The sequence below is a fragment of the Somniosus microcephalus genome, chromosome 13 (genome assembly GCF_052327205.1).
Source record: "Somniosus microcephalus isolate GS21.2 chromosome 13, FLI_Smic_1.0, whole genome shotgun sequence".
NCBI classification, from domain to species: domain Eukaryota; kingdom Metazoa; phylum Chordata; class Chondrichthyes; order Squaliformes; family Somniosidae; genus Somniosus; species Somniosus microcephalus.
In genome coordinates, this window is record NC_140999.1 from 157,918,845 (window position 1) to 157,943,619 (window position 24,775).

At 42.9% G+C, this 24,775-nt stretch overlaps 1 protein-coding gene across 2 annotated transcripts in view; it reads left to right on the top strand.

Moving 5' to 3' along the window:
* The window catches only part of slc17a9b (solute carrier family 17 member 9b), a 52,450-nt gene that overhangs the window by 20,599 nt on the left and 7,076 nt on the right, over positions 1–24,775 (top strand). The window contains exons 4-12 of one of the 2 annotated variants that reach the window (XM_086005448.1): positions 3,840–3,939; positions 8,335–8,465; positions 8,596–8,692; positions 15,472–15,568; positions 17,959–18,046; positions 19,799–19,833; positions 19,935–20,050; positions 21,772–21,827; positions 22,971–23,000. In XM_086005448.1, coding sequence (XP_085861574.1) covers positions 3,840–3,939; positions 8,335–8,465; positions 8,596–8,692; positions 15,472–15,568; positions 17,959–18,046; positions 19,799–19,833; positions 19,935–20,050; positions 21,772–21,827; positions 22,971–23,000 — 750 coding nt within the window. The remainder of the gene's footprint in view (positions 1–3,839; positions 3,940–8,334; positions 8,466–8,595; positions 8,693–15,471; positions 15,569–17,958; positions 18,047–19,798; positions 19,834–19,934; positions 20,051–21,771; positions 21,828–22,970; positions 23,001–24,775) is intronic. The other variant, XM_086005451.1, reaches the window with a different exon arrangement.

Here is a 24,775-nt window from a genome sequence, read left to right on the forward strand (position 1 = left end):
TGTTCTAAGCTATGTTGTCTATTTTTCCTGCCTATGTGTAGCATTGAGTACTTGTGTTGAAGCAACTGTGTATTTCCAGTAATGCATAGATAGTTTTCAAGTAATCAATAGGAATGTGAGAATGTAGTCTATGTATGTGTTGCTCCATAGTCCTTATAAAAAATAAAAATTAAAAAAAACCTTGCACCTTGTTCATCTACTAAAAGTAAGATCTACTTTTTATCTGGGCTCAGCACAAAAATTTTACACATACACTAACCCAGAGCGCCAGGCCAAAGATGGTGTCTTGAACTTCACTCACTGCTAAAACGTTCAATTATTAACACAGGTCATCTAGTTAGGTCACTCCATTGTACTCCGCACTAAAATTTTCCGTTGCATGTTTTCTCAACCCACCCGAGTTATGTTGTGGTTTATAGTAAGAAAATGCAACGTTCTCCCACCTTGCTTTCCTATGAGCTAAATTAAAAAGGTGTATAAAAGTGAGTTTAGTTTAGACCATTGAGAATGGAAGCAGCAAAGCAGGTAGGAGGGAAAAAAATAATTGTAGAGTAGAAGATCCATGTGTTGTTCTCGATCATAGATTTTTAAGCTGGCGTCCCCAAACCTTAAAATGTCTCTGAAGTAATCAGTTTCCTATTTTTTTTGTATCTGTTGCTGTATGTACTAATTTAAAAACATTTTTAACAGTGATTTTGCTTTGGATAGCTGATACTATCTTTCAGAAGTATGATAGGTCCTTTGTAGTATGCCAAATATTAGCAGGGGGTCTCTGGGGTATGTCAATATTAGAAGGGAGTACTTCGGAGTTTGTCAATATTAGCAGAAAAGCTTGAAAATCTCAGTTGTGATGAGTGAAGTAGAGGATGTGGTCTTAACTGTCTGGTGCTGGAGCTTTGGGTTAAACTCTGGTTAATATGTGTATACACCATCATGAAATAACAAGTCATAAATATGTAAACCAGCATGTGGAAACTATAGAATAACTGCTTGAAATTGAAAATTGCACCAACAAATAATCAGGTTCTATAATATAAAATTATTTTGGTGTCTTTCAAAGTAGAGTTTATTGATGGGAAACATTTTAAATTTACAATAATAGAACAGCTGGGTTGGTTCAAGTATGGATTATGGTATTTATACTGGCTGGACTTCAGCAGATCAATAATTTATCATGTTAGTCTTTAACAGATTAGCATTTACCGCAGTTGGTGAGGATCTGAATTTCGGAACTATAGCTGAAAATCAGTCTTATACATAACAAACCCAGGCTCCTTCAATCTCGAAGGATTTGCAGATTCTGTATGTGACATATTTGTGGGTTTTTTTCTATCAGTTCTAACTACATTTTCACCTGTTGTATGTGTTAAACTTGCTTTTTCTCCTCTGGTTTCCCTCCAATATTCCTCTTCCCTTTCTTTACTGACTGGTTTATGGTTCCGTTGGTAGCACTTTCCCCTCGGCACCCTACCCAAGTGGCTATTCTTTGTGTGAGCATCACTGAGATATTTAACTATGGAGTCCATATCAGTTGAGTCCAACTCTGTCCTTGCCTGGTACTCACGTGTGTGCTTCCAGCAGCGGTTAACACGCAGGAGCCGGAACAATGCTGATTTGTTTTTCTCCCTTTTTTATACTGAGTACAAGGCTAATTTTAATCTGTGACCATCCTGATTTTGGTTCAGAAACATACTGCGTGGTACATTCATCTACTGAGCTAAAAGGGAATTGCTTTTGTACATATTTATTTGCTAGTATTATAAAATTTGTATTTGTTACCACTCTGAGAAGCATCAGTTTTTATTGCAACAATTTCCCACTCACTTTTGGTTCCATTTATGTTCTGCGGTTTAAAGTCAGTTTTAAAAGACCCCTTCCAGTACTTCAGAACCTAACATTTAGCTGCAGCACAACAGTGATGTGAATGACCAGCTAATAGACCATTTACCTATTTTAAATATACACATTCATAAAAACACAAACATAGCTGAATGGAGCCAATCAACAGGAGAAACGCTTTAGACCAAAATAAAAGTAAAATACTGCGGGTGCTGGAAATCTGAAAACCCCCCAGAAATGCTGGAAATATTCAGCAGGTCAGACAGCACCTATGGAAAGAGAAACAGAGTTAACGTTTCAGGTCGATGACCTTTTGTCAGAACTGGAAAAGGTTAGAGATGTAACAGGTTTTAAGCAAGTACAGAGGCAGGGAAAAGGGGAGAGGGGAGGAAAGAACAAAAGGGAAGGCCTGTGATAGGGTGGAAAGCAGGAGAGATTAAATGACAAAAGGGATGATCGTGCAAGGCGAAAGGGGATGGTAATGGGACAAGTAAAGAAACAAAAGATGGGCCTAGAGGAGGTGTAAATGGGAATATCAGAATATCAGCTACACCTGCCGTCCAAAAAAATGGGGGCAGAGGTTATGATCTGAAATTGCTGAACTCAGTGTTGAGTCTGGAAGGCTGTATAGTGCCTAATAGAAAGATGTACTGTTCCTTGAGCTTGTGTTGAGCTTTATTGGAACAGCATAGGAGGCCGAGATTAGAGTGGGAGTGGTCTGGAGAATTAAAATGACAGGCGACCGGAAGCTCGGGGTCATGCTTGTGGACTGAACGGAGGTGTTCTGCAAAGTAGTCACCCAGTCTGCATTTGGTGTCCCCAGTGTAGAGGAGAGCGAATACAGTATACTGAATACACTATACTAATACCTGTATAGTGTATTATATATCTTCCTAACATCTGTCTGAGGCTGAACCACACTGTTCGCAGCTTTGGTGTCATTTTTGACCCTGAAATGAGCTTACGACCATATATCCGCAGCATAACAAAGACCGTCTACTTCCACCACCGTAACATCGCCCGTCTCCGCCCTTGAATCAGCTTATCTGCTGCTGGAACCCTCATCCATGCCTTTGTTACCTCTAGACTTGACGCACTCCTGGCTGGCCTCCCACATTCCACCCTACGTAAACTTGAGGTCATCCAAAACTCGGCTGCCCATGTCCTAACTCGCACCAAGTCCTGCTCGCCCATCACCCCTTTACTCGCTGACCTACATTGGCTTCCGGTTAAGCAGCGCATTGATTTCAAAATTCTTATCCTTGTTTTCAAATCCTTCCGTGGCCTCGCCTCTTCCTATCTTTGTAATCTCCTTCAGCCCCACAACCCCCCGAGATATCTGCGCTCCTCTAATTCTGCCCTCTTGAGGATCCCTGATTATAATCGCTCAACCTTTGGTGGCCGTGCCTTCTGTTACCTAGGCCCTAAGCTCTGGAATTCCCTGCCTAAACCTCTCCGCCTCGCTACCTCTCTTTCCTCCTTTAAGACGCTCCTTAAAACCTACCTCTTTGACCAAGCTTTTGGTCACCTGCCCTAATTTATCCTTATGTGGATCAGTGTCAAAATTTTTGTCTTAAAATACTCCTGTGCAACGCCTTGGGACGTTTTACTATGTTAAAGCCGCTATATAAATATAAGTTGTTGTTGTATTGGTATATTAATTAAGACTATATGGGCGCAATTTTGCGAGATTCCTCTCCTGGTTTGGAGCCTAGCTAAATGGATGTGCCAGATCACAGAATTGGCCCCGGATTGCGATAGCCCTATCCTCACCCTTTGCTTCCATCTACTGAGTCTCCATGCTGGGACCAGAGTCTAACAAAATTACCTCTTGTATGTCGAAATACCCCTCTGTGACATTTAGAGTTTAAGTTTGAAGAGAGTTCTAAATATTTTAATTCTGAGAGCACCTTTAACTCTTTCAACTTAAAATGATAATTGTAATTGAGCTAAATAATAATTACATAGGCTAATATTATATCTTTTTTGGGGCGATTTAGGTGTTTTTTATCCATCCCTGGCAAGTCTATTCTCCAATAAGGTGCGGGAAAATGAGCGAGGGTTCACCTCCAGTGCAGTGTTCACAGGCGCTCAGGTTGGGTAAGTCACATCTTTCAGATTAATTGCAAGAAGACAAGTCCCTAGGCTGAGGTAGAAAAGGCCAATCTTAACAACAGATACTGTGTGTATTGTCAGAAACTGAGATGAACCAATGGCCATAAGTTTATCACTAACATCCAAAAAATTACTAGTAAATGTATTAGAAATGTTGTAGGTTAGAAATTACAGTTGCTATTATTAGTAAACAGATGCTTAATGTATTCATGCCATCCCTCTGTAAACTATTTGAACACTGGTATTAACCTGTTCATTTTAACTAGATTAATAGCTCTGCCAATATTAATGAATAAAGCAATACCATGCTCAGTGTCCTTCCACTACTGTCATCAACAATAATGTCTTGGCTGATTCTGATGCAATGCTGCAATTTCCTGTCCTAGTTTCTTCTGTTTTTTGGTTGCTTAGGTTTAGCAACTTGATTTGCACAATGCAACTTTTTGTGTACTAAGTTTTTTTAAAGTTTTGGATTGTATTTTGTTTGTACTTAGGATGTGGCTCACTCCTGGGACCTGGTTTGAATCCAGCCCAGATTTTTCTTTCCGCTAGCTAAAAGGGTCCAAAGTTTACTAGCTTTAGCTTGTCTTGACCCAGTCTGTACTGACTATGCATCACAGCACATACTACACACAGTTTGATGCTTATTAGCAGCCTCAACTAGGGATGGCTAGTGAGGAAAATGTAAATGTTGCACTACAGTAATCTGTTGAGGTTGAGGGTTATGGAGGGAACCTTACTGGATACCTAATAGGTGCTGTATCTGGCTCTGGATTAAAAGTGGGCAAAAGTTTTTGTTCCCTGACACAGGCATTCCTTGTGAAGCAGTCACACTATAAAACAAATAATAGACTCCTGTTAGATTCTGTTTACTTCTGTGAATGAGCCTTTAGCTAGTATTATAATTTCTTCTATTTCTTCCCCTCCCCCTACCCTACTTTGGAAAAAAGCAGCTTACTGATTTGAAAACACTTGCATTTATATAGCCCCTTTCACAACCTTGGGATGTCCCAAAGTGCATTACAGGCAATGAAGTACTTTTAAAGTGCAGCCACTGTTGTAAGGTAGGAATCGTGGCAGCCAAATTACGCAGAGCAAAGACCCACAAACAGCATAATAACCAGATAATCTGATTTGGTGATGCTCAGTAAGGGACAAATATTGGCCAAGATACCGGGGAGGACTCCCCTGCTCTTTTTTTGAAATCGTGCCATGCAGCCTGTTCACCTGAGAGGTTGGACGGGGCTTCAGTTTAATGTCTCATCTGAAAGACGCCACCTCTGACAGTGCAGCACTCCCTCAGTACTGCACTGGAGTGTCAGCCTAGATCTTTTGCTAAAGCCTCTGGAGTGGCATTTGCAACTACGACCTTCTGACTCAGAGATGAGAGTGCTACCACTGAGCCACAACTGACAGTATGATTTGAACCAAGCTTCACCTTGTCTAGTGTTAACTCAGTCCGCCTTTAAAAAATACATGTGCAAAAGACATTGATATCTAGTTGAGCTCACAGGAGCTGTTGTTACACCTCTGGGTCATGCTATTGTACAAGTATATATGGAGCAGTGTGAGTCAACTCCCATAAAACTAAATGCTCAGACCACCTATAGGAACAACTGGCGCCACTGAAACAGAGAAGGTATCTACAACAGATCTGAATTCATAACACATCCAAATACAAGGGCTAAATGAAATGGGTTAGGTTTTTTGAGATGAACACAACAGCAACAACTTGCATTTATATAACACCTTTAACGTAGAAAAATGTCCCATTGAAACATAGAAACATAGAAGATAGGAGCAGGAGTAGGCCATTTGGCCCCTCGAGCCTGCTCCGCCATTCAATGCGATCATGGCTGATCATCCAAATTCAGTACCCTGTCCCTGTTTTCTCCCCATATCCCTTGATCCCTTTAGCCTTAAGAAATATATCCAACTCCTTCTTGAATATATTTAATGAATTGGCCTCTACTGCCTACTGCGGTAGAGAATTCCACAGGTTCACCACTCTCTGGGTGAAGAAATTCCTCCTCATCTCAGTCCTAAATGGCTTACCCCTTATCCTTAGACTGTGACCCCTGGTTCTGAACTCCCCGACCATCAGGAACATCCTTTCTGCATCTAGTCTGTCTAGTCCTGTTAGAATTTTATAAGTTTCAATGAGATCCCCTCTCATTCTTCTAAACTCCAGCAAGTACAAGCCCAATCGACCCAATCCCTCCTCATACGTCATTCCTGCCATCCCAGGTATCAGCCTGGTGAATCTTCGCTGTACTCCTTCCATGGCAAGAACATCCTTCCTCAGATAAGGCGACCAAAACTGCACACAATACTCAAGATGTGGTCTCACCAAGGCCCTGTACAACTGCAGCAAGACATCCTTGTTCCTGTACTCAAACCCTCTCGCTATGAAGGCCAACATACCATTTGCCTTCTTAACCGCCTGCTGCACCTGCAAGCTTACCTTCAGCGACTGGTGCACAAGGACACCCAGGTCTCGTTGCACTTCCCCTTCTCCCAATCTACTGCCATTCAGATAATAATCTGCCGCCTTGTTTTTGACACCAAAGTGGATAACCTCGCATTTATCCACGTTCTATTGCATCTGCCATGCTTCTGCCCAATCACCCAACCTGTCCAAATCATCCTGGAGTTTCTCGGCATCCTCCTCACAGCACACACGCCCACCCAGCTTTGTGTCATCTGCAAACTTGGAGATATTACATCTAGTTCCCTCGTCCAGATCATTAATATATTTTGTGAATAGCTGGGGTCCAAAGACCGATCCCTGCGGTACCCCACTAGTCACTGCCTGCCACTCGGAAAAAGAGCCGTTTATTCCAACTCTTTGCTTTCTGTCTACCAACCAGTTCTCTATCCAAGTCAATACCTTGCCCCCAATCCCATGTGCCTTAACTTTACACGCTAATCTGTAATATGCTTCATGGAAGCATTATTAAACAGAAAAAGTCACCAGGGAACAGCCAGGGTTGGAAAGAGTAAGGGTTTTACTGGGGACAAGGGCATCAAAGGTAGAGGAGAGGGAGTGGTTAAGCAGATTGACAGAAGTATCGTGGTGAATGGAGGTCCTAAGGTTAGTTAGTTGGAAGTTTGAAAATGCAGTTGTAAGAGTCTTGGGGGAGAATTTATTCTCGGAGGCAGATGAAAAAAGAAGTGGGCTTGGAAGGAGATAGCGGGATGTGGGTGGTGAGGGTTACAAGGAAGTGGTCAGAGATGGCCTTGTCTAATCAAGACCGTGGAGTAGAGAGGTAAGGTAAGATGGCAAGGTCGAGAGGGTGGCAATGAATGTGTGTAGGAGAGTTGAATAGAGGGACAGATTAAGGGAGAATAGGAGGGCAATAAACTCAGGAGAGAGGGAAAAGTGAGTTGAGATGGAGATTGAAATCACTGAAGATGAGGAGTCACTCAGTGCAGAGGTTGAGGGAGGAAAGGAGGGAGGATATCTCAGTGAGAAACTTAGTGAAATAATTATTTATTTTGCAGAACACTGCTATGTACACACATACAGGCATTCCCTTTTGTTATCTCCAAACTCAATTATTCCCATGCTCTCTTAGCCGGCCTCCCATTTTCCACCATCCATAAACTTGAACTCATCCAAAACCCGTATCCTAACTCACGCCATGTCCCATTCACCCCATTACCCCTGTGCTCACTGGCCTACATGGCTCCCAGTCCACCAATGTCAAATTTGAATCTTCGTGTTCAAATCCCTTCATGGCCTCATCTCCCCCAACCCAATCTCTGTAACCTCCTTCAGCCCTACAACCCTCTGAGAACTTTGTGTTCCTCCAACTCTGGTCTCTTGTTCATACCCTACTTCCTTCACCCCACCATTGGCAGCTATGCCTTCAGTCATTGAGGCCCTAAACTCTGGAATTCCCTCCTTCTGCGCCTCTCTCTCCTCCTTTAAGATGCTGCTTAAAACTTAACTCTTTGACCAAGCTTTTAGAAACCTGTCCTAACATCTCCTTCGGCTCGGTGCCCATTTTTGTCTAATTATGCTCCTGGTACATTTTACTATGTTAAAGGTGCTATAAAAATGCAAGTTGTAGTTGTTATTTTCTGGTCACGTTTACATGGTTTGATAATGAGCTGTATCAAAGCGTAGTACTGTATTGAAACGTGGGCATTGCTGATGCTCTATTGGAAAATAATTCTGTGAAAATAACACAACCAATTTTGGTAATTGTTTTAAAGGTATCACTGAATGATCATTGATTAGTTACTGCAGTTCATGGTTCATTTAATGGAATGCACTGTAAGAAGTACTGGGACAAAGGAAATGCTGACTGTTTATAGCGGGTGATCACTTGTCATTGCATGGCAATGAACCCTGACCCTTTTTTGTTTCTGTAGAACATTATTAATCGGGGCTGTTGGATCAGTGTTATTGGACAGGCATGGCTGGGAGAGTGTTTTCTACTTCTCTGGCCTATCTTCCATACTGTGGGCCTACTGTATGTGGAAATACCTCCTTAAAGGAAAAGGTAAATATACATTGTTACTTAGTTATAATTGCTGTCTGTTTATCATTTTTTGGTCTTTAGTGAGATTTGCTATTCCTTTGTCAGTTATATTCATATCTTTATGTCATTAGTAACAATTTATGTCATATAGACCAGATTATATCTTTGGAAAGTTTGGGCAACAGACTAGTGAATTCAAAGAACAATAAAGTTCCATGGAGAAAATTGTTTAGAAGCGCTCCTGTCTGGTAAGTGACTGCAGTGTTCTTTCTAGATGGCTTAAGAAAGAAAGAATTTGCATTTATATAGCACCTGGGGGATAAATATTGGCCAGGACACCAGGAGATCTCCCCTGCTCTTCTTCAAATAGTGCCGTGGTATCTTTTATGACTGTCTAAAAGGCCAAATGAAGCCTTGGTTTAACATCTCATCTGAAAGACAGTACTTCTGACAGTGCAGTGCACCCTCACTACTGCACTGAAGTATCAGCCTGGATTGTGCGCTCAAGCCTGGGAGTGGGGCTTGATCTCATGTCCTTCTAACTCCGAGTTTAAACTTAGCCTACAAGTATGATTTGTTGTGACAAGTAATTTATTATGACTTAGAAGCTGGCACTTTCACTGTCTCCGGGACTTTTGTGGCAATCTGACAGCAAATTGCACTACATAAAGAAAGTGTAAAAATTTGTGGACATGTCACCCACACGTTACTTGCTCTACATTGAAGTGATCAGAATGTGAAGGGAAGCATTGTATCTCCAAAGGTTTTTAAAATAACCTGGTTATACTGAATTAAAATCTGAACTTGACATGTGGTGGAACACAGACAAATTAACTTCATCAATTTTGTAATTGGTAATTAAGAAAATAACAATATTTATTTTGATTAACTTTACATTTTTTGGGCATTTTGTGTTGTATGAAAAATCTGACTTGTATTTTTAAAGCTTCCAGTCTAGGGCTTCCTACTTTGTTATAGTTACCACATATAGTGTAAATCTACTAGGATCCATTTTATTCTTCACCTAATTCAATTTTCTTTCTCTTCTTGCTTTTGTTTTGTGGTTTTGAATTGTTATTGGAAAGGTTGGAGTGTGTGTGATGAGGGCTGATCTCTGTCAGGATTAATAATCTTATTGGCTTTAAATGGCATAATTGGCCCTTTACAAGATGATAGTACCCTTTTAACACTTGCCTTTTTCTACATTAAGGGTGCTATATAAATGCAAGTTGTTGTTGATTCTGAAAAGGAAAAAGAACTTAAGCCTTATTGATCTTCTGCCACCAGGTGTCACTAGTCGTTTTTAACAAATACTTTGTAGTAGAGTGCAGTACACGCTAGAGATATCTAGTGGTAGTGAAATAGTTCTGCAACAGTTCATACCTCTGGAGAACAATTGGCAAAGGCAAAACATCTAGCCATTACCAAGCCAGTATGGAGTGTGAAAGATGATCTTCAGTGACTCTAGATTGAAATTGTGGCCTAAAATGTTGAATTTAATTTTTATTTTGTCTATAAGACACTGCATTGCAAGAGACGGGAATGGTTTTGTATGTGGAAAGCTTTTTTTAAAGTGAGATTTGGAATATCACCAAGCTATTATACTACACTAGTTTATTTAGGAGAGGTTTCCCTTTGGCAGAGCTGGTTTTAGTTGGGGTTTCCAGCCTCTAGATGGCAGTATTTACATTATAATTAATATAGTTCCATCCAAACGAGAGACCTCTGCAGATGACTCACAATAATTAACTTGAATAGATTTAGACGTGGGTAGATTGATATTAAGAATTTGCATCCGTTGCTCGGGTGTAGCACATCTGTCAGACTTTGATGATTGGACATTTTGTTGCTATCCAAAAAGATTCATAGTCTGTTTTAAACTGAATTAAAGGGCCTTTTTATACACAAACTGCGGTACATGATTTCTCCCCATGGTAAAAATAGCCAAATGTATTTTAGTCTCTTTTTAATTGATGAAAGATATTAGTTAAAGATGAAAGGTATCAGTGACAGATAGATACTTACCTGATTTCAGTTTGGACTGTGAACCATAACTTAACCATAATACAGTATTTAGTATGTGATGCTTCATTGCGTAGATTTTCTAGATTCCATGTTTTGAAACAATGGGCAGAATTTTAACCTTTCTCCGTCTGGTGGAAACCGGGCAGGGGACAGTTAAAATGGAGCAGGGGATTTGCCCACTGTGTTCCTGCCCCAATTTTAAATCACAGGCAGCAAGGACACCTGCCCAAAGCCGGTGGGGTCCTTCTCTAATTATGCAGATCGAGCTCCGATGATGGAATCGGGGCCTGACTGCAATATTAACCCAAGGCCTGAGCGGGTGAGCAATGGTGAGGCCTGAAGAGTCCCAGAAAGGTAAAATAATTTTTTTTTTTAAGTTTCCTTATGAGCCAGAAGAAGCAGCTGTGCTGCTCCGGGCTCCACAAGGAAACTTTGGGCCCCAGCATTTCTTCCCCCTACCTGACCACGATTCCTGATGGATCCTCCTCCTGATCACTTAGTACCAGGGGCTGTTTCCTCTTGTCCCCAGCAACAGCCTCTTGCCACCCAATTTTAATGGCTGGGCATCTGCTTCCCGCCGACTTCCAGGTCCTTTTGGTTGGGAGGTCGGCCAGCGGCATGCTAATGAGGCCCTGCCATTAAAATCGACTGGGCCACCCAGCTTCTGCCCACAGATGGGCCGGTCACTTGCTAGGCCATGTTCCCACCTGGGACTTGAAGTCAACCCCAATATCGTCCATTCAGGACGATTCTCAGAGGTTGAGCAGGCAAATAGAATAAAACAGATTCTGGCTGTTTGAGTGCATGAACAATCAATTGCTTACTGAAAATTTTGCAGCTATTCCCAGAAATATTGAATGTACATGTTCATCAGCAATCAAAGGTGAAATCTAAATTGATTCCTTGAGTAATTGAGTGACACCTAAGTGCTGCAGAATACTATTCTACCTTCCTCTCTCCCTCCCCCACCCCACCCCCCACCACCATTTGCCCCCTTGCCACCAGTCATTATCTCGTTGAGAGGACAGTATCTTCCTTCTCCCAAGCCTTTGATAAATTGCCTGAGCGTGTTCTGGGTTGATTTGTATAAGAAAGCATGGAATGAAGAAAGGCCATTTGGCCCATCAAGCTCACTCCCTCCACGACTATGTATAATCAACACTCTCATGAAGTATGTGCCAACCTCGCTCCTACCCAAATTTATTTTCCTCAAGAAAACCTCTGTATAAATACTCCCTGATTATCAAAGGTGATCCAATAAAACTCCAGAATATTTACCATCCCATTTGTAAACTATTTATAATAACAACAGAAAATGCTGGAAAAACTCAGCAGGCCAGGCAACATCCGTGGAGAGAAATTAGAGTCGACGTTTCGGGTGAACCCTTTTTCAAAACTGGAAAGGAAATGAAATAGATCGAAGGCAGGGCTGTGAGAGAACAAAAGAAGTAAAGAGACATTAAGAGGTATTCAAAACCAGACGAGACGGTAATAGGACAGTGGAGACAAAAGACGGCTCAGATTAGGTGTGAAGTGCACTGGCAGGATGAGAGACAGCTGCCTTGTGGGAGAGAGAAAAAAAAGGAAAGGCGGGGGGGAAATGTAAAACCCAAAACAAAGGGGTGGAAAAATTTTTTAAGTAAAAATGTAATAGGGGCCGAGGTTATGATCTGAAATTGTTGAACTCGATATTGAGTCCGGAAGGCTGCAAAGTGCCTAATTGGAAGAGGTGCTGTTCCTCAAGTTTACGTTGAGCTTCCGTGGAACAATGCAAGAGGCCAAGGACGGTGAGGTCCGAGTGGGAATGGAGCGGTGAATTAAAATGACAGGCGACCGGAAGCTCGGGGTCACCCTTAAGGACTGAACGGAGGTGTCCCGCAAAGCGGTCACCCAATCTGCGTTTGATCTCCCCAATGTAGAGGAGACCGCATCGTGAGCAGCGAATACAGTATACTAGATTGCAAGAAGTACAAGTAAATCGCTGTTTCACCTGGAAGGGGTGTTTGGGGCCCTGGACAGTGGGAAGGGGGGGAGGTATAGGGGCAGGTGTTACATCTCCTGCGCTTGCATGGGAAGGTGCCAGGCGAAGGGGAAGGGCTGTTGGGGGTGATAGAGGAGTGGACTAGGGTGTCTCGGAGGGAGCGGTCCCTACGGAATGCTGAAAGGGGAGGGGAGGGGAAGATGCATTTGGTGGTGGGATCACTTTGGAGGTAGCGGAAATGGCGGAGGATGATCTGTTGAATGTGGAGGCTGGTGGGGTGAAAGGTGAGGACAAGGGGAACCCTATTGTGGTTCCAGGAGGGAGGGGCAGGGGTGAGGGCAGAATTGCGGGAGATAGAACGGACACGGTCGAGGGCCGTGTCAGCCACGGTAGAGGGGAATCCTCGGTTGAGGAAAAAGGAAGACATGTCGGAAGCACTGGTGTGGAAGGTGGCATCATCGGGGCAGAGACGGAGAAACTGGGAGAATGGAATAGAGTCCTTACAGGAGGTGGGGTGGGAGGAAGTGTAGTCCAGGTAGCTGTGGGAGTCAGTGGGCTTGTAGTGAATGTTTGTCAATAACGTATCCCCAGTGATGGAGACGGAGAAGTCGAGGAAGGGAAGGGAAGAGTCGGAGATGGACCATGTGAAGGTGAGGGAAGGGTGGAAATTGGAGGCAAAGTGAATGAAATTGTCTAGTTCGGGGCGAGAGCAGGAAACGGCACCGATACAGTCATCAATGTATCGGAAAAAGAGGTGAGGGAGGGGACCTGAGTAGGACTGGAACAAAGAGTGTTCCAGGAACCCCCGAAAAGGCAGGCCTAGCTAGGACCCATGCGGGTACCCATAGCAACACCATTGATTTAGAGGAAATGAGTGGAGTTAAAGGAGAAGTTGTTCAATGTGAGAACAAGTTCAGCCAGGCGGAGGAGGGAGATGGTGGATGGGGACTGGTCGGGCCTCTGTTCAGATGGAGACTTCTCCGTCTCCATCTCTGGGGATAGGTTATCGGCCAATATTCACTACAAGCCCACTGACTCCCACAGCTACCTGGACTACACTTCCTCCCACCTCGCCTCCTGTAAGGATTCTATTCCATTCTCCCAGTTTCTCCGTCTCCGCCGTATCTGCTCCGACAATGCCACCTTCCACACCAGTGCTTCCGACATGTCTTCCTTTTTCCTCAACCGAGGATTCCCCTCTACCGTGGTTGACACGGCCCTCTACCGTGGTTGACACGGCCCTCGACCGTGTCCGTTCTATCTCCCGCGCTTCTGCCCTCACCCCTGCCCCTCCCTCCCGGAACCACGATAGGGTTCCCCTTGTCCTCACCTTTCACCCCACCAGCCTCCACATTCAACGGATCATCCTCCGCCATTTCCACTACCTCCAAAGTGATCCCACCACCAAACGCATCTTCCCCTCCCCTCCCCTTTCAGCATTCCGTAGGGACCGCTCCCTCTGAGACACCCTAGTCCACTCCTCTATCACCCCCAACAGCCCTTCCCCTTCGCCTGGCACCTTCCCGTGCAAGTGCAGGAGATGTAACACCTGCCCCTATACCTCCCCCCTTCCCACTGTCCAGGGCCCCAAACACCCCTTCCAGGTGAAACAGCGATTTACTTGTACTTCTTGCAATCTAGTATACTGTATTCGCTGCTCACGTTGCGGTCTCCTCTACATTGGGGAGACCAAACGCAGATTGGGTGACCGCTTTGCGGAACACCCCCGTTCAGTCCGTAAGGGTGACCCCGAGCTTCCGGTCGCCTGTCATTTTAATTCACCGCTCCATTCCCACTCGGACCTCACCGTCTTTGGCCTCTTGCATTGTTCCACGGATGCTCAACGTAAACTCGAGGAACAGCACCTCATCTTCCGATTAGGCACTTTGCAGCCTTCCGGACTCAATATCGAGTTCAACAATTTCAGATCATAACCTCGGCCCCTATTACATTTTTACTTATATTTTTTTTCCACCCCTTTGTTTTGGGTTTTACCTTTCCCCCCCCCTTTCCTTTTTTTTCTCTCTCCCACATGGCAGCTGTCTCTCATCCTGCCAGTACATTTCACACCTAATCTGAGCCGTCTTTTGTCTCCACTTGTCCTATTACCATCTCATCTGGTTTTGAATACCTCTTAATGTCTCTTTACTTCTTTTGTTCTATCGCAGCCCTGCCTTCGATCTATTTTATTTCCTTTCCAGCTTTGAAAAAGGGTTCACCCGAAACGTCGACTCTAATTTCTCTCCACGGATGTTGCCTGGCCTGCTGAGTTTTTCCAGCATTTTCTGTTGTTATTTCGGATTTCCAGCATCTGCTGTAAACTATTCATCCCTGGTTAGCTAGCCACCACAGATAATGTAGCCAGCTAACATTACAGGAGCTATCCTGCCCTGTGGAAGGTCTTATCATTTCGGCCCATACCTATCTTATAATCTTGCATCCATTCCCAACCAGATAATCCACTTCCTTTTTTTCCAGAGTTAATCAACAAAGCACCAACTTTTGTGCTGGCAGTCTCTTCCACATATCCACTACTCTGTGTGAGGGGGCACGATTTTTTCCCAATCTATGGTCTCGATTGAGGCTTGTTCCTACTATACCTGTGTCTTGCAGTTCTCTGCTCACAGCCCAAGTCAAGTGGTCTGATTACATCTAAACCATCAATACCCCTTCAGCATTTTAAAGACCTGGATCATGTCTCTTCTCATATTTCATCCCCACCTCAAAACTCCAATTAAAACAAGTTCTGTTAACTTTGAACTAAAGTCTATAACATTTAGTTTTGTTTCCTCCATCGCAGTGGAAAAGCACCTTCTTTCCTCTACCACCACTCAGTGGAAATGAACAGTTTTGACCACCTCGTGTTGGGAGATTCTTTAATTGTTTTTTAATGAGGTCTGCCTTTCTCGGTGTCAGTTCCCTTCACATTCTTGGTCATTTTGCATCACTACTACATTTCTTATTTTGTATTATTTAGTCTATTGCATGTAATTCTTTTAATAATTTTTGCTTTTTTAACAGGGCTGTCATTGTAGCTCATGTTTGCTTAGCCAGCAGTTTTTTCTGCCTTTTGTCGTGGATGCCAACCTTCTTCCATGATTTGTTTCCTGAATCTAAGGTGTGTTGTCTCTAGCCTGTGAATCACATCTAGTTCTTTATTAGATATAGTTTACTTAATTCATTATTATATTTTGGCCAAAGCCCTTCAGAACGTTGTGCTTATATGTGGCAATATACAATTTTCTCACCAGAGCAAAATCTTCAAGATGCATTTTCAGAATAAGTATGAAAGCAGAATCAAATTCTGTGATCCTGTCCATTTTTCTGTGTGAACTGTAAATCCGTGGCCACGGTGATAAAGTTCTGATCTAGAGCATGACATCAGAAGGAAGTGCTCTCTGGAGGCTTGGCAATTCCCCCACGGGGAGTATAAAAGTCCAGGGCCTGTGCCATGGGCTGCACATTTTAGCACTTGTGTAGAGTTACAGTAGCAGAGATTTGCCTGCTTTCTCAGTTGGGGAATATTGTATGGTATATGGAGAATGATGGAAAAACCTGGAGCAAGATAAAAAGCTCATGATTATTCCAGACTCCTATTTAAATTGGTGAGTATATGTGATTATGTATAAGTATTAATCTTTTGAGTGCTAAACTTGGCTATATCTTTCAAATGCTGGACAATTCTGGATGATACATTTCTAATTTTGCAAATAATGAATCTTCACACATACTCTATTGGAGAACTGAGATTAAACAGCACAAAGGGGTCACTTCATCCCCTTCAAGCTTGTCCGTCTGTCTTCTATCCCTTGGCACAGTATATGCAGGCCATACTCTTACTATTTTCAGCTTTTTCAGAAATGAAGAAATCCTACTCCTTTTTACAGTACAGATCTTCTGCCAACATAACTGCTGAAAACTGGCAGCAAATTAGCACTATAAATATTGTAAAGTCACCTCTGACTTTTTGGAGACCAACCAGAGGGGCTGGTGTCAATGCCATTGTAACTAGAAGCAGATAATAGAAACATAGAAGATAGGAGCAGGAATAGGCCATTCGGCCCCTCAAGCCTGCTCCGCCATTCAATGAGATCATGGCTGATCATCCAGTACCCTGTCCCTGCCTTCTCCCCATATCCCTTGATCCCTTTAGCCTTAAGTAATATATCTAACTCCTTCTTGAATATATTTAATGACTTGGCCTCAACTGCCTTCTGTGGTAGAGAATTCCACAGGTTTACCACTCTCTGGGTGAAGAAATTCCTCCTCATCTCTGTCCTAAATGGCTTACCCCTTATCCTTAGACTGTGACCCCTGGTTCTGGACTCCCCCGCCATCGGGAACATTCTTCCGGCATCTAGTCTGTCTAGTCCTGTTAGAATTTTATAAGTTTCAATGAGATCCCCTCTCATTCTTCTAAACTCTAGAGAATATAAGCCTAATCGACCCAATCTCTCCTCATATGTCATTCCTGCCATCCCAGGAAATTGAAATTGCTTTTGTTACCCCTCATCTGTATAGCACTCTCCAGCCACTGGGAAAGTTAGTGAAGCAAAAGGAACATTTTATATTCTTTCCAACACAGGTGGCCCACAACTGCTTGTATTTTTTTTTTAAGTGACTTTTTTTTGTCCTGAAGCTTTGCCAATGGCTGAGAAAACTCTCTCCAGCTGAGAGATCCCAACATCAATTCACTATTTTCACCGAGGGGAGTTGGAAGGCCTGAGCCATTCAGCCTGGCAGTGGTATTGTCTTTTTGTCACTGCTTTCCCTTTTGCTGGGCACAGTCTGTAGCATTTGAAGTTGTTTAGCCAAACAGGTTGGTGCAGTTTCCTGGAGAATAATAGATTTTTGCCCCAGTTTGATTGTCAGGTGCCAAGAAAGAAGCTGCATTCATTTGTCATAGTGCTTGTTAAATTATTGTTTGATTGTATATAATTTTGGAAGAGGTCAGCATGGTACTCAAAGGCTTGCAGCTCATGCCCTGTGAGCACTGTGCTGTGGAGCTGTAATTTGGCTGCTGGCACCAGAGGGTAACTTTCCTACGTGACGCTACCAACATGGAGCCTTAGGCGCATACTATGCAGGATTTTGTGAACGTTAATTGCAGCCGCACCTAATTTCCAGCGTACACTCCCAGCGGGCAAGGCTCCCTTCCAGAAGTGCAAAGTCGGAAAATTACCCACAATGGTGCAGTAGAGGTTGGTGACTATTTACCAGACTCCTCATTGAGAATATTGTTATCATTTCTGTCGGGCCTTCTCTTTTGTTCCTGAGATAACATTAACTTTATATAATCTCTCTTGCGCTTCCTTTGTGATTGGAAAAGAGAATACATTGGTATAAACAGGTGAGTAGCTGACGAAATAGGAGTTTTTATTTTATCGATTATAAATATCTTGGGCATTCAGATACCGAGATTGAATGATTCAAGCTAAGCTTTTTGAGTTTAATTTGAAGAAGAAAGTTCTCATCGAGAGCTGACTGCATTCTATCTTTGTCTTTCAGGGTTGGGTTTTCAATGTAGTTCCATGGGCTGTTGCAGTCCCATTCTCCTTGTTTGGTGGCTTGCTGTCTGATCATCTGATCAGCCTTGGTGAGAAACTAGCTTGACCTGACTCGCGATTCTGTATAAGTCAGCAGAAAGAAATGGAAAATAAAATCACCTTTAATTGAAAATAGTACAAGACCGTATTTACAGGTTTAGAGCTTTCATGGAATAATAGAATTGTGGCATTTAATCCCCTAACCTCAATATAAAAAAGTAATTTGACTTGGTCAGCATAAATCGATGACCCTAATTATAAATGAATGAAATCGAATCAGCAACGTTCTGGTATGCACAGCTAATTTACATGCATCATTGAGCACAGTGCCATTGAAGCACAGAGATTACCTGCACAAACCTACGACTACATGCTGCTCCTGCATCCGCTTCTGCCTATATTCCTCTCCTTTTTAAAATTATCTTCCTTTTGTGAGTCAACTGACTTTCAACCAACGTTCCTGATTGGGTGACCGCCTTGCAGAACACCTCCGTTCAGTCCGTAAGGGTGACCCCCGAGCTTTCGGTCGCCTGTCATTTTAATTCACCGCTCCATTCCCACTCGGACCTCACCGTCCTTGGCCTCTTGTATTGTTCCACGGAAGCTCAACGTAAACTCGAGGAACAGCACCTCATCTTCCGATTAGGCACTCTGCAGCCTTCCGGACTCAATATCGAGTTCAACAATTTCAGATCATAACCTCGGCCCCTATTACATTTTTTCTTGTAATTTTTCCACTCCTTTCCCCCCCCCCTTTCCTTTTGTTTCTCTCTCACACCTGGCAGCTATCTCTTGCCCTGCCAGTACACTTTACACCTAATCTCAGCCTATTACCATCTCGTCTAGCTTCTAATCTCTTTTACTTCTTTTGTTTCTTTTATTCTTTTGTCCGATCGCAGCCCTGCCTTCGATCTAGTTTCTTTTCTTTCCAGTTTTGAAGAAGGGTTCGACCCGAAACGTCAACTCAAATTTCTCTCCACGGATGTTGCCTGACCTGCTGAGTTTTTCCAGCATTTTCTGTTGTTATTCCTGACACACAGCCCTGCTACCCACACACCCCAGACCTTAACCCGATACTCCTTCACCCTGGCCTCTATCCACACACCTGGCCTCTTTGAACACCGCTTGATCACCTCCTCAGGCTGTGCACAATACCATCAGATATTACCTAGCAACATTTGTTCAGGCCTGCTGCAGTCAGTATAGTAGAACAACTTGCATTTCCTGAAACATCCCAAGCCACTTTACAAAGCGGAACAATTGGACACACAACAAGGATTACAAAATGCCAGTTCTACTATGTTTTGAAGATTCCCTTTACATTTCCAAAATTATTAGTGATGCACTTTAATGAACTGTAAACATTTTAAAATTACCTTGAACCAATGGCAATTTCAAACAAAAGAAGTTTGAAAAGCGAATAAGTAATTTATTATTGTGATAAGCAGCTCTGATCTATTTCCAATTTACCTTGAAAAGATGATCCATTATAAATCATTTATAGATTCCTTAATTGGCTTCATTTGTAATTTGTTAGAATCGGTTATGGCAAGGGTTTGGTGTCATAAATGCTTTGAGTTATTAGCAGGTCTATAAATCACTGAGTAAAAAAAGCTGCAAATGTTAGAAATCTGATGTAAAAACCAAAAAGAAAGCCAAAGTTGTATTATATTCCTTTATTGAAATCAGGTAAAGTAAACACATTTGGCAAACAAAACATTCATGTAGATTAGAAATTTGTACAATTATTTGTCATATGCAATATTTTGTATGTTATATTTACATTTTTGTATTTTTTTCAGGATTTGACACCGCTAAGGTGCGTAAGTTAATGCAGGTATGATGACTGATAAACTTTATTTAAAACATTTTTGAAATAGATCAGTTATGTAAGAGAATAGAAGTAAAACCAATTCCCAATGATTTTTTTTTAAACAGGTGATTGCCATGGGATTATCCAGTATCTTTACCAAATTATTGTGTTACTCAGGCAGCTATTACCAAGCCTTAATATTTATAACTGCTAGTTTAGCACTCCAGACCTTCAGTCACAGGTAAGCTGATATTGGTTGTGTTAAATTTGCATGTCTTGGGCCATCTATTAGGTTCTACAATATATGGTATAAAACTATTTTAAGGTGTCAGCCTTGGCTTAGTAGTGGTGCTGTCACCCCTGAGTCAGAAGGTTATGGATTCAAGCCTCACTCCAGGGTACTCGCTCAGTACTGCACTGTCAGAGGTGCCGTCTTTCAGATGAGACACTAAACCGAGGCCCCATCTCAGGTGCACATAAAAGATCCCGTGGCATTATTCATAGAGGAGCAGGAGATTTCTCACAATGTCCCGACCAACATTTATCTCTCAACCAACACCTGAAACAGATGATCTGGTCATTTATCTCAATGCTGTTTGTGAGACTTTGCTGTGTGCAAATTGGTTGCCACATTTCCCTACATTACAACAGTGACTATACTTCAAAAAGGTACTTCATTGCCTGTGAAGTGCATTGGGACATCCTGAGGATGTGACCAGCACTATATAAATGCCAGCTGTTTTTTTTCTGAATAATAGCCATTATCTTTAGTACTTGGCACAAAATCTGTACCCTTACCACCAGCTCCATCATCTTTCCTGGTCACTGTCTTTGGCTAAACTGGACTTTTTGTAACCTTAGCATTCTTTTTGGCCCTGAGTTTCTAATCCCGTATCTTCTTCATTCCACCTCTAACATCGCCCACCACCACTCTTGCCTCAGTCCATCTGTCACTGAAGCCCTCCTTCATACTGTTGTCACCTCCAGACTCAATTACTCCAATTCTCTCACAGGCAGCTTCCCATCCTCCACCCTCCATAAACTTAAGATCATTCAAAACTCTACTGCCTGTATCCTGTCCCACTTTCCCATCATTCCTGCCCTGGTGACCTGCCTTGGCTTAGTGATAGAATTCTCGCTTCTGAACAAGAGTGTTATAGGTTCAAGCTGCACACCAGAACTTGATGTAATCTAGGCCGACGCTTCAGTGCAGTTTAGAGGGAGTGCTAGATTGTTGGAGGTGCCGTCTTTAAGATGAGACATTAAACCCAGGTTCTATCTCTCCTTTCAGTGGATGTAAAAGATCTCATGGTACTATTCGAGGCAGTGCAGGGTAGTTCTTCTGGTATCCTGGCCAACATTTATCCTTTAACTAACACCTAATGAGAGATGATTTGGCCATTTATTTCATTGCTGTTTGTGGGACCTTGCTGCATGCAAATTTGCTGCTGTATCAAAGGTCATTCATTGGCTGTCTTGAGGACATGAAAGGTGCTATGTAAGTGTAAGTCTTTCTCATAAGACATTACACTGAGACCCTGTCTGCCTGATCAGGTGGATATGGAAGATTTCATGACACAAATCCCCATGATCTGGCTGTTTATGGGATCTTGCTGTGTGCAATTTGGCTGCCACATAACAACAACTTCAAAAGTAATCCATTGGTTGTAAAACACTCTAGGACTCCTGAGAATGTGATAAGGCTCTAGATAAATGCCAGCTCACTTTTTTGTATAAATGATAGCAAATTGTATTCCCGAGTGGTTTAAAATATTAAGTCTAGTTTTTAAGATTGAATTGCTGAATAAATTATTAAATGGGCTTTCATCTGAAGACTTGCAAGTTGTATTTATTTGATCTAGTCTTAGTGCTGCACAGAACAAAGTTTTACTTATGCTGAAAATGTATTGTATAGAAAGTAAAGTTCAGGTACCTCACTGTTCTTTCTGTTTGTTTTAATAGTGGGGTGTCTGTAAATGTTCAAGATTTAGCACCATCGTGCGCTGGCTCACTGTTTGGTAAGTAGCAGTTACAAGTAAGTTTTGCATAGGTATAAAAACCCTTTACACTATGCCATGTTTACAGATATTTATATCGGAGGTTGGCAGAAACACAGGGGAGTTACATGCAACCTTTATCAACAAATGATCAGTAACCAGGCCCATAATTAGAGCAAGTTGTCTAAGCTCATGATTGATGTATTTTATTAGTACTTTTTGTTTTGTGTTCTCTTTGTTCCCCTATTTTTGAAGTAGCCGTCCCCCGCCTCCTGCCATACGTCATTCGCCAGCTGGGAGTGGTCAGGTGGCCTGCTCCCTCAGCCAGTGCTGCAAGGTGATTGCTCCCTTTGTTTTTTTGCCTTCTGTGGGGGAAAGTGCCTAACCTCCTTTAGCAACATGGTTCCTGACTGTGAACTTGCGGTGTAGGAAATGGTGGGTGTGAATCTGCATTCAGTCACTCTGGCACAAAGCATGGTAGAGCACTACACTGCACCACTCTGTTCAGACCTAAAAAATGAATCAGACATTAGAATGACTGCCTGTAGCTGATGGTGGACTTCCTCATTGCTAACAGCAGGTGTCGAATCTAGCTAATACCAGTTTTATTTGTGCTAATATCTAAAAGCTATAATTCTACAAAGATTCCTATACACAGGAGAGCTGTTAGAACCAGGAAAGCTAAAATGAACAAATGGAGACAAGATACCATGTAGAGAGCTTACAGTGAGTTTTGTGGATTATTCTGAATTTTAAGATTTTTCTATCTGTGCCAGGTGGATTCATTCTAGTTTACTGCCCAATGTCAGCTCTAAAACTCCTGTTAAGTGATCTTTTGTCCAGTTTACACCTCAGCAGCATGTTAAACTTATACACAAACCAAATGTCAGCAATTACTAATGTAAAATTGTAAAAATGGCAGTTTTTTCCCCCAAACATTAAACATGCACTAGAAATTATGGGACAGTGAATTTTTACTAACATCTCACTGGGAATTCCTGATAAATTGTGCATTCCAGCTGAATTAATTAAAATGGTTAAACTGGCTATTTACTTGTACTATGATCTGTATTAATCTTAGTGTAGCATCGTTATTTAATTAAGCTTCTTGAGGAGTAAATTTAATTTATGTGAATTTTAACTTTTGTTTTACCAATTACATAGGTATTATGAACACTGGTGGAGCCTTAGTCGGTTAGTATTCCTTTTACTTCTACAGTTGAATTAACACCGTGCTGTGCATGTTTATTTTGTATGCAATGTTTATCTTTAAACCCACAAAAGTATCTGCTGTAATATATTCAGACAAAAGCTGTATTGTGTAATGGTTTGATCCGTCCTTCTCTACAGCTATGGAATTTGACCTCTTAAGCACTCAAATGACTTTGCTCCCTGGACCATGACCCCACAACCAAACATCAAGCCATTGTTTCCAAGACTGTCACTGACCTCTTCTCCTCTGGAGATCTTTCATCCATGGCTGTCAACCTCATAGTCCTCCAACCCCGAACAGCCCGCTTCTGCCTCCTTCCCAAGATCCACAAACAGGGCTGCCCTGGTAGACCCATCGTTTCAGCCTGTTCTTGCCATGCGGAACTGATTTCTTCCTATCTCAACTCTTTTTTTTCTCCCCTTGTCCAGTCTCTTTCCACCGATATTTGCGACTCTTCCGACGCCCACTTTAAGAGTTTCCAGTTTCCTGGCCCCAACTATCTCCTTTTCTCTATGGATGTCCAATCCCTCTACATGCCATCCCCCACCAGGACGGCCTGAGGGTGCTCCACTTCTTCCTTGAACAGAGGCCCAACCAGTCCCCATCCATCACCACCCTCCTCCGCCTGGCAGAACTTGTTCTCACATTGAACTCCTTTGACTCCACTCACTTCCTCCCAATTAAAGGTGTTGCTATGGGAACCCGCATGGGCTCTAGCTATGCCTGCCTTTTCATGGGATATGTGGAACATTCTTTGTTCCAGTCCTACTCGGATCCCCTCCCTCACCTCTTTTTCTGGTACATTGATGACTGTATCGGTGCCGTTTCCTGCTCTCGCCCAGAATTAGAAAATTTCATTCACTTTGCTTCCAATTTCCACCCTTCCCTCACCTTCAAATGGTCCATCTCCGACTCTTCCCTTCCCTTCCTTGACTTCTCTATCTCTTTTTCTGGGGATAGCTATCGACAAACATCCACTATAAGCCCACTGACTCCCACAGCTACCTGGACTACACTTCCTCCCACCCGCTTCCTGTAAGGACTCTATTCCATTCTACCAGTTTCTCCGTCTCCGCCGCATCTGTTCTGACGATGCCACCTTCCATATTAGTGCTTCCGATATGTCTTCCTTTTTCCTCAACCAAGGATTCCCCTGTACCATGGTTGACATGGCCCTCGACCGTGTCTGTTCCATTTCCCGCACTTCTGCTCTCACCCCTTCCCCTCCCTCCCAGAACCACGATAAGGTTCCCCTTGTCCTCACCTTTCACCCCACCAGCCTCCACATTCAACGAATCATCCTTCGCCATTTCCACCACCTCCAGCGTGATCCCACCACCAAATACAACTTCCCCTCCACACCCTTTCAGCATTCCAAAGGGACCGCTCCCTCCGCGACACCCTGGCCCACTCCTCTATTGCCCCCAACACTCCTTCCCTTCCCACGGCACCTTCCCGTGCAAGCGCAGGAGATGCAACACCTGCCCTTTTACCTCCTTCCTTCCCACTGTCCAGGGCCCCAAACATTCCTTCCAGATGAAACAGCGATTGTACTTCTTGCAATTTAGTCCACTGTATTCGCTGCTCACGATGCGGTCTCCTCTACATTGGGGAGACCAAACGCAGATTGGGTGACTGCTTTGCGGATCTCCTCCGTTCAGTTCGTAAGCGTGACCCCGAGCTTCCGGTCGCCTGTCACTTTAATTGTCCGCTCCACTCCCACTCTGATCGCTCCGTCCTTGGCCTCTTACACTGT